Source organism: Gymnodraco acuticeps, unplaced genomic scaffold (assembly GCF_902827175.1).
Source record: "Gymnodraco acuticeps unplaced genomic scaffold, fGymAcu1.1, whole genome shotgun sequence".
Classification (NCBI taxonomy): domain Eukaryota; kingdom Metazoa; phylum Chordata; class Actinopteri; order Perciformes; family Bathydraconidae; genus Gymnodraco; species Gymnodraco acuticeps.
This window is the reverse complement of record NW_022991513.1, coordinates 2,235,635-2,245,773: the sequence shown is the minus strand read 5'-3', so window position 1 is coordinate 2,245,773 and position 10,139 is coordinate 2,235,635. Positions and strand designations below refer to the sequence as shown.

General features: G+C 41.0%; 1 protein-coding gene across 1 annotated transcript; it reads right to left on the bottom strand.

The window, feature by feature from the left end:
• Positions 1-127: 127 nt before the first annotated feature.
• On the bottom strand, positions 128-8,706 carry gnao1b (guanine nucleotide binding protein (G protein), alpha activating activity polypeptide O, b). Its single transcript, XM_034196886.1, has 8 exons — positions 8,299-8,706; positions 8,099-8,141; positions 4,934-5,075; positions 3,818-3,978; positions 3,584-3,712; positions 3,347-3,476; positions 2,151-2,304; positions 128-1,777 (listed from the first exon to the last, which is right to left on the bottom strand). Exons 1-8 carry the CDS (start codon positions 8,414-8,416, stop codon positions 1,590-1,592), a joined length of 1,065 nt encoding a protein of 354 aa, XP_034052777.1. The 5' UTR covers positions 8,417-8,706; the 3' UTR covers positions 128-1,589.
• Positions 8,707-10,139: the final 1,433 nt, after the last annotated feature.

Here is a 10,139-nt window from a genome sequence, read left to right as displayed (position 1 = left end):
GTAGTTTTAAGTAAGATTTTGAAGGCGTGACTTATAACTTTTACATTACACTGAAATAATAATGCTACTTTCAGAGTTCTTCTCCACCTCTTTTCCTCCGTCAGTGTAATGAGACTCGAACACAAGCAGCAGGAGTCGTTAGGAAAAGTGTGGCTTTAATGTAAACACAACATTCGATTGGCTCAGCACAAACATTCCACATGAGAGCAACCAATAAACTACCAAATAGGATGGGGGGTGCAGCACAAAAACATTCACAGTAAAAAAAAAATCTGGTATAATCATAATATATATACAGTACGGTGCTTTTAAGGTGAAAATGGAGATAGGATATGGGGACTGATATGTGATAGATAAAGAGTATACGGGGGTGGGGAGATAAACTTCTGGGTGCACAGGTAAAAATGGAGGGCTGTACTTTTTTCTGTGTAAAGAGAAATGTGACAGACAGGGTGGGGGGGTGGTGGTGGTTGTTCCCTGCTTACTGATCAGGGGAGACGAGCTTTGGGAAAAACTCGGAGCTCCCCCCCCTTCCTCAAATGATATTGTTCTCGTGCAGTCTTCTACTTCTACACAGATTCACATCAAGGGGTAAAGCACCACACGGAGAACAAGATGTCATTGGAAGGCTGCTTTCTACCCTCCGAACAGGTGGCGTGTACCCCAGTTTCTCATGTCAGGAAATAAATATGTGGCACGGGATTTCAGGAGGAGGCATGTAGGGCATGAGGCTAAAATAAATAAATCATTCGATGATAATAATCTGCGATAGTGTGATTTCATTTTCCTAAACTGTCCTTCTCAGATGGTTGGCACCGATATGAGGATTTTAAAATGTATTTTTTAAAGATATCATTGGCTGGATTCCTCACGCTACAGGAGGCCAATGGAAATGGGCCGCCACTCTGAAGAGAAGAATCCTCTCTTTCATTATGGTTAAGAATAAAAAGAGAAAACAGAGAGTGGAAAAGACCTGCAGGCGACTCAGTCATGTGTGGGTCGTAAGGAGAGGGGAGCTTTGTCCCGTCTGAAAGTTAAAATAGCCTCCTTCCCCACCATGACCCTCAGCCACGAGTACAGCACCTCCCCAACTTCATCAACATCATCTCCACCTTCAAACACACAGCAGCTCTTCAAACGCAGCACAACAGGCTAAATTCAGGACAGATATCAATGCCTTCAGACTTCTACATCAAAACATTACATTAAGAAAGGGACAATTAGTCCACGCTGTGTTTAAAAATGACATTGCACACTCTGAGTTCTGCAAAATCGAGGCTCTAGCTGAATACAACCCTGGTGCCGCCCCCTTCTGATCCTCCCTGGTTGTTGACACGGTCATCAACGAAACATGAAACATTCAGCTCAAAAACACAATTTTTTAAAAAGACAAAACTGGGGTTGTATATTGAAATCAAAATGAGAGGGAGGGAACAAATCATGGCGATAATCCGGTGTGGTGTCGGACGGCAGCTCTTTGGGTCCATTTGGACGTGTAGAATTACATATTTATGTGTTTTAAGTATCATCAAAATTATCATTATTAACACCTCATACTCCCCATGACAACCCCTGTGCTTGGCCAGGCCTCAGTATAAGCCACACCCTCTAAGGTTGTTTGCAATAATGATGTCAGTGACGGCATCAAACACTACCTGGATGTTTCCTGTGTCTGTGGCACAGGTCAGGTGACAGTAGATCTCCTTGTTGGGGGAGCGGTTCTTACTCTCAAACTGAACCTGAATATATGCAGTAGCATCGTCGTAAGTATTAGCACCTGCAGACAGAGAGAGGGGAAAGCATGAAGGAACAACATTCAACACTATTTGCTTGTACATCTCTGCTGGAAAATTGACGAGCAAGGATTAAACTAATAATTGGTGAAATAGTAGTCGTAATCAGTTCATCTTTTGAGGAAAAATAGATGAATTTGCTGTTTTCAGTCGCTCAAATGTTAAGATTTCTGTCTTATATCTGTGAATTATCTAATTAAACTGAATATCTTTGAGATTTGGACTGACTGAAGTCGTTTAAAGACATCACCATGGAGACCAAGGAACTGGGATAGACGTTTTATTTTATGGATCAAAGGTTTAATTTAAAATGAAAATGATACTTATTTTGTAGCTCTGCTTGAAACCAAAGCTCACCTGTGTATTCTGGAAAACAGATCGTCAGCGGTGACTTCTTGATCTTATCACCGAACAGGTCCTTCTTGTTGAGGAAGAGGATGATGGAGGTGTCGATGAAGAACTTGTTGTTACAGATGGAGTCAAAGAGCATGAGCGACTCATGCATGCGGTTCTGTGGGAACAATCAATATGTGGTTGTTGTGAGGAGGAGAATAAAAGCACAGATAAAACTACATCACAACTGTTTACTTAATGTGTAACAGATGAATGCCAAACCTTTTTTTTTTATTTAGCCACGTTTTTTCTATTGTGATCTAAGACATTTTTAACATGAGAGACCTGTCCAAGAATAGCACAACACGGATTCAACAATGATCAAATAAGACATAAGAACAGTAGTTAAGAAATACGCTTTTTTCAGTCTTTAGATCCATGTAGAAGTTGCAGGGAAACCCTCAAACCTGTCCTTCCTAGTTCATTTCTATGGAAAACAATTAGATCGTTACAAATGCACCCTTTTTATTGAATGTTACAAAAAGAAAAAACATGTTTTGGTTTTATAAAAAATGGTTCTGAAATAGGATCCGTCTACTGTGACGGGGGTTTCCCCTTTCAGGGACATTTGCTCTATTCACATCAACGACAGGCCACCTCTAAAAGTGTTGTACAGTTCCCAAATCAGACATTCAAATGTGAACATATCATCTTCAAATATGTTTGAACCGACTTGGGTGCAGAGCGAAACACTGACATCTGTGAATTAAGAGAATGTATTTTTAAATCTGTAACAATAAACATTTAAGATATGTTCAGGCATATGTCTTTTGTAGACATTAAACAATTAAGTTCCTTTAAAAGGAAGACTTCAATATTCTCTTTTGGTTTGTAGAAAGTAAAAAGATGCAGAAAGAACTGCTATGTTCAAGAAAAGCTTTCCTGAATTATTGATGCTGTAAGGAAATGCCTTCTCGATTTGCAAGTTGTTTAAAAAAGCATAGTTTTGAAGGCGAGTACAAAATAGTTTTATGAAAATGAAAGCTGGAAATAATAACATTTAGCTTTTTAATTGTTATGATAATGAGGTCTAAAGTTAGGATGTCAATGCATCAAAGGAAAAAAACATCCTAGTGATTTCTATATTTTATGAATCCTAAACACTTAAATATCAGTTAACACAGAGCTCCACAGGGATCCGCTGAATGAGTCACACTTACAGTTGTTTCATCTTCATGGAGCACCTGGTCGTATCCACTCAGAGCAACGCAGAAGATAATGGCGGTCACGTCTTCAAAGCAGTGGATCCACTTCTTCCTCTCTGACCTCTGACCCCCCACGTCAAACAGCCTGGAAACAAGAGTAAGAAGTCAATTCAGACCTCAGAGCTGTAATCCCTGAACCGAATCATGCAGAACAACAAAGACCCAGCGGGCACGATTCTTCATGCAGGCTACCTGAAATGGAGGTTTTTGAAGGTGAAGTGGGTTTCGACGATGCCAGTGGTCTTCACTCGGGTTCTCAGGATGTCCTGCTCTGTGGGCTGATAGTCCGGTGCCCCGATCCGGTCTAGACTGTCCAGGTAGCTGAGAACGAGAGGGACAAAGATCAGGTACAATGTGGATTAGACGACTGGTGGTGTGGAGTTTCTTTGCAAATGTGGGTTCTTGTAGTCCTCCAGCTTCACTCACTATTGAGCAGAGTCATTGAGTTGGTACTCCCGGGCGCGGCTGAAGCACTCCTGCAGGCCGGCGTCAGCCCAAACATGCTGCATCGCAGTGAGAAGCTCCGCAGAGTATGGCTCTGTGTCCTCCATACGAGTGACCACATCACAAATCAGTTTAGCATCCGCCTGCACAAACACATTTCATTAGATCAGGGAAAGAGGAACAACATTATATCTGTGGGTTTGATTTTATTAATCCCAGGATCACTTTCAACTTTAACAACATTCATAAAATAACTCCTCTAGATAAAGATTGAGTAGGAGATGAGTCGTTTATAGTCAATTGAATCTTAAATTACAATCGTTGTGCTCTTTGGCGACACCTATGGCGATAAGCAGTAGGCTAATTGGCAAGGCGGTCTTTTAGCTATTTTGTATTTTAAAATGCTTTTTGATTCAAGTATCTTCTATAGTGTGTAACCTCATTGGGAATATATTTAAATAAGAATATTTAGGATTATTAATACAAAAGGTTTAAAGTACCTACAAAAAAAATGAAAGGCTGTTTGGAAGCAATCATACGTCAGAAATGTTCCAACTTGTGATAAAGCATACAATACACACGATGTGCAGAACAGAATATTTCAATAGCCAAGAACAGACATGAAGGTGGACATCAGATTTATATAGAAATAAAAATAAACTTCATGAGACCTGCTTTAGCAATAGGGCTGAGAAACACGAGAAAATATATAAAGATGTTGAATGGTGTTACTTTAGATTCAAAACATATATATTAAAGTAGTGCATGCTAGGTATACCACTCAAATACAAGAATCGCTTACGGAAGAAAAGTAACGTTTTTTTTCATTTTATTGAACAATTGAATATTTCACTTCGGTCAAAATGCACCAACAAAAGCAAAGTACTTACATTTTAAAGAGCCGTTTCCTAGAGATGCATTATCTTTAACGATGTGTTTACTGCGCAGGTTGACATTGTGATGAGGATAAATAAATGATATGCTGTGCAGCCCTATTCGGCAAGAACACATTTCAACCCCTACCTACAAATACAATCTCTGTTTCTCTTCAGTTTGTCGGTAAGAAATTCTACATTTGTAGATAAATATGAGACTAACTTTTCTATCCTTGTCTCCAAACTCGATGCCCAGTGAATCCATGGCTCGGAGGATGGCGGCCAAGCTCTGGATGGTGTTGCTGTAGACCACAGGCTTATACTGCTTCACATCATCCCCAGAAAAGCCATCTTCATGGATAATCCTGCAGGCGCACACAGATATGAACACAAAGACACAAGCGGGCACTAAAGGGAATAAGTCACACATGTCCATATGTTCCCGCAGACATAAATAGATTTTCCACAAATAACATGTTCTGGCTTTTTCTTTGTGTGCGTGTCAGAGGTGATTCTTCACATGAAAACATAACACATGTATCTTTAAGTCCCATGCTTTCTTCCTATCATCTTTACCTATAATCCTTAGTGTGTCGCGGTATAATGAGCTGATCATGTTTTCAGTCTGTGTGATCAGTAATTGGACAGTAATGTGATATTTAAGCCATTCATAATTTATGATGTGCAATGGAGTGGAATCAGTCAGAGCACTAATCAATCACACCATGCAGAACCTCACTGTTACATCCAGCAAGTTTCACTTCTCTTATAATCTGCTCCACATCACATCTTCCTCACCCCGACCTCTTGGGCATTGAATCTATAAAAGATGTCAGTCTTTTCTTTCTGACACGTTTGAAATTCAGCTTCTCTTCACCTCCTGAGTAAATGAGGGAGGATTCTTTTTTTACCTCCATCGGTGCTCGTTATGAATACATGTTTACAGCAGTGGCCACTTCCATCATCATATAAACGAACAGTTAAATGAAATATAACACTAACCTTGAGAAATAGAGGAACAGTTTCACACAGCAAAGAGCAGTACACTAATGATTCATTTGTATTATATATTCCTGTAAGGATGAATTGCCCTGTCTATCAGAAAATAGCAAAAAATGCACATTACATAACGTCATTTTATACAGCTCAAGTCAACATCTAGTCCCAACACCACTCCAAAATACAAGGATCGTTAATTATTCATCATGTAAGACAACAAAAATAAGATGTCTGCTTAACAATATGGCTGAAAGGGATTTTTCGGTTATGAGAATATTTGCAGATGACAATAAACAAATGAATCAATCAACTAATTGGGGCTTTGGTCGAGGTGAGAGACGCGTCAGTTTCCTATTTTTATTTTATATTCTTTGCATTCATTGTTTGCAAAACTCCTGTGATCAACACAGGCAGACGTTTGAATGTACATGATGTTACATCTTCAACTAGCAATTGTATTCATTATTGATTCATCTGCAGTTTTTTTCTGTATTCATCGATTAATCGTTTGGTCTTTAAATAATTAATGTCAGGATTTAAAAGTGCTCTTTGCAGTTTCCCAGATGCCAAGATGACACAGCTTCAAATCTTTGATTTTGTCTAAACAACAGTCAAAATCTCACTATGTATAATAGAGCAATGAGAAAAGAACCAGTCATTTCTGTGAATGTTGCTTTATAACAATGACTTAAACGATTAGGAGGTTATCAAATAGTTGCAGATTAATTTTTAATTTAATGGACTAATCGTTTCAGCTCTATATGACTACAGTATGCTCGACTGATGAAAACCTGGCCGATCAATCGTAGTGACTGAAAACGTGTAAAAATAGACACCATGACATTTCAGCAGCTCTTCATCACCCTCATGAAGTTTCTTATCGTTATTTAATGGACACTTTCAGATCTGCTGCAATGTTTCACTGTGTATGCTGCAAATATGGGTACTGATATATTTTTACTTTTTTCATTATTATTAAGTGGATCCATCTCCAATCTTATGTTCATTTGATGTATTCTACTTCATCTGCTTTTAATCTTATTTGTATTATCTACTATCATAGGCAATTGTGTTTTATTCTCCATCTAATTTGCCATTCATATGTAAATCTGAATATATGTTCCCTTGTTGTAAAGCACATTGTGCATTTTATGAAAGGTGCTAATGTTGTTTATTATTATTATTATTATTATATTACCTTTATAATCCATACCCAAATCTACTTCATTAATACATTGTCATGCTATTTTACTCAATTATTACATTTTCTGGCCTATTGATGGTTTTTTAGAAAATGTGTATTGCAGGCAGCCTTTATGATTATCACACACACACACACACACATACACTCACACACTGCAACGGAAGTGAAACTACATCAGGTGTAGTTTCACTCTCAGTGCAATCATAAAACCAACACAGCCAGGCCTGCATCACACAATCTGAAACTCTAACCATGATGATGATGATGATGATGATGTGTATCGCAGCTAAACTGTACGACACACCGTGTGCAGAAACACATCCATCTGCTGCCTGCTAACGTGCAAATACACCCTTACTCGTAAACAATATTTGGGCGAAGTCTCTTGTGTTTAGGGCCCAGGAGTGAGTTATGGAAAACCAGGCAGGGACCACAGGGAGGGTAATGAAGTGAAGGGAAGAGGAGGAAGCAGAGCATGCGGGGAGGGAAGGAGGGAGGGAGGGCGCAGTCAGTGCACTGCAGGCCGTGATGCGCGAGCAGGACGGAGGCAGAAGAAAACACTGGGGGAGATGCTCCACAAGACAAAAATATATATACGACCGTGCCATTTCCCGCACTGAAACATGTCGAAACTTAACTAAGAGGTTTAGAAAAAAACAACAACGGTGATTTAAAACATCAAAGAGTGATTTAGCTTAGACAGGGAGGCGGTTTTAGCAGCCATATTTCTGCGTAAATCCGCTTAATAGGCAAAGTACTCCCGGCGATATCGGGCACTTAAAGCCATTAAGATTAAAAGCAGAGGTATTCACTAATGGAGCTGTAGTGACCTCAATGTAATTCACACACACACATACACACAAATGCACTCACACGCACACGCACACATGGACGCGCACATACACAGAGGAACAACACCCACATATCCCCAGTAGTCGTACACTCCCTATAGCGAGGTAAAAAAAAATGATAGTTAAGCCTCGTTAACTAGATTTCAGCACCCCGGCAGTGGACAGCACCGGGACTCACCGGCCTCTGTCCGTCTGCAGGAAGCTCGAATCACCGGGGCTCTACGGCCTCTCCAAACATGGCGGCTCAACCTGCCTTAGCACTGATATGGGAGGCGCAAATCTCGGGCCTTTTACTCCGAGGGGGGTTAAAACGAGCAAAGAAAGACACACTTACTTCATCTGTTTGACGATGGTGCTTTTCCCGGACTCTCCGCCGCCTGTAAAATAAAACGGAGGGCACAGTGAGAGCCGGCAGAGAAATCAGTACCACGGAGAGCACCTCTCCCCGCCCCATATGCAGCCCCGCCACTAACCCCCCTCTCGCGGGGCCGCCGCAGCAGCACCGGAGGCCCCGCGAGGAGGCTCTTCTCTTACCGAGCAGTAGCAGTTTCACGTCCTTGGCGGCCACCGCCCCGTCATCCTTCAGGTTCCTTTCGATGGCCTTGCTCCGGTCCAGAGCGGCGCGCTCCTCGGCGCTCAGTGTACATCCCATGTTTCCAGGCGAGTGAGCGATCCCGTGGTCTCTCCTCACCCACTCTCTCAATCAGCGCGTTGTCTCTCGGCTCTCCTCCCCGCGCTGTCCGCTACAGCATTAGGCCCGGATTGAAACAGATCCGGGTCCCTTTTCTCTCTTTTTCTCCGTGACTCTCCGTGTGTGCCTCTCTGCGCGCTCCGGATCCTCTCTCAGAGGGGGTTGGGGGGTGGGGTCGTTGTGCTCGAGCCTGCGGGGCTGGGGTTGTTGTTAGGTGGGGAAGGGAGGCTCTCTCTCTCTTTCTCTCCCTCTATAGGGCGGCGCTGGTGATGGTGATGACAGCGAGCTATCTTTCCACGAAGGCAGCACAAGGGAGGGGGAGAGGAGGAGGGGGGGGCACGAGAGGAGAGGAATAAGACGAAGGGAATCAGTGCAGGCTGCGCGAGACTCACCTAAACGCTTACGTCAGAGCAGCCGGGGTTTTAATCACGTCCTGTAGCAGATTATTCAAATGAAAGAGTTTAATGGCAAATGCTGTCCTCTTGTCTCTTGCTATTAGTGCAAAATGTGCTTTTGTTGAAATTGAAACGCCTAAATACCAATATCACCGTATTAGACATACACGGATGTAATGCTATACAATGGGCGGTTCTAGGAGGGGGGGCGGCAGAAGGGTGCCAATGTTAGAGGTTGGACCCCCCTGTGCCCCCCCCCCCCCCCCTGAAAGAATCATCTGAAAATACCATTTGTGATACTGTTGCAGAACTGTGCTTTGACTTGAGCCATAGTTAAAAAGACTGATTTCAATAATGTCATAACATGTTCATGACACATAACTACAACAATCGAATTTACTTCCAAAATGTGATGTGCCCATCCCATATTATAACAGGTTTTGTCTTGGTTTTTAGCCGCAATTGTTAAAAAAGAATAACACCCTTGTTAAAAAAGATGTAACAAGCCAATTTAAAACTAATGTTTAAAAAATGGTTGAAATACAGTCATGTTGTCATTACGTTTTTGTATGTCATATAGGTGCAGGCTATTGTTCTATGTCAACAGATGGAAATTTGCATTTATTTATTGTACACTATCCATATTTTAAACCAATAAGATAATAAATAAAACATTGCAATGACAATGACAGTGTTCAACGAAGATAAACTGGTTTGTGTTTTAGTTTTTTTTATATATATATATATATATTAGCCTATAGTAAAATAGTCAGATGATCTATTATAGAAAAGATACACACTACAAAAATAGAAGGTATTTCTTTACTCAATAAAGGTCAATCGTGCATGATATCAATGTTTATCACAGTGCCCTGAGATTTGTTACTAACTATAAAGCACTTACTCATCACTGTACCCTGTATGCCAAGGCAGGTCTGCCTTCACTAACTGTACGGAGGCTCAGTCACTGGTACTTGTTCATTTACAAAGCCATGTTGGGTAAACTACCTTTTTATATCTGCTCTCTGATCTCTCGACGAATTGAAAGTACATATTGCCTGAGATCTCATGATGTTGTTTTATTAAATGTGCCAAGTGCTAGGACTGTCTTAGGGAAGAAAGCTTTTAGTTGTGTAGCTCCACTAAATTGGAACAGTCTGCAAACATGTTTAAAACTGAGCACTTTGGTTCCCCTGCATCATTTTAAAACTCAGCTGGGTGACATGCTGTTTGATACTCATGGTACCTGTCTCTGTAAATAGAGTTTGTAAACTGTACCCTGTACATTA

Excerpts from the sequence above, each read along its gene's own strand:
- gnao1b (XM_034196886.1), bottom strand. The coding sequence starts at position 8,416 with ATGGGATGTACACTGAGCGCCGAGGAGCGCGCCGCTCTGGACCGGAGC. Across the intron at positions 2,305-3,346 it reads TCCATGAAGATGAAACAACT|AACCGCATGCATGAGTCGCT; the intron begins GTAAGTGTGACT and ends TTGTTCCCACAG. Across the intron at positions 1,778-2,150 it reads CTGTTTTCCAGAATACACAG|GTGCTAATACTTACGACGAT; the intron begins GTGAGCTTTGGT and ends CTCTGTCTGCAG.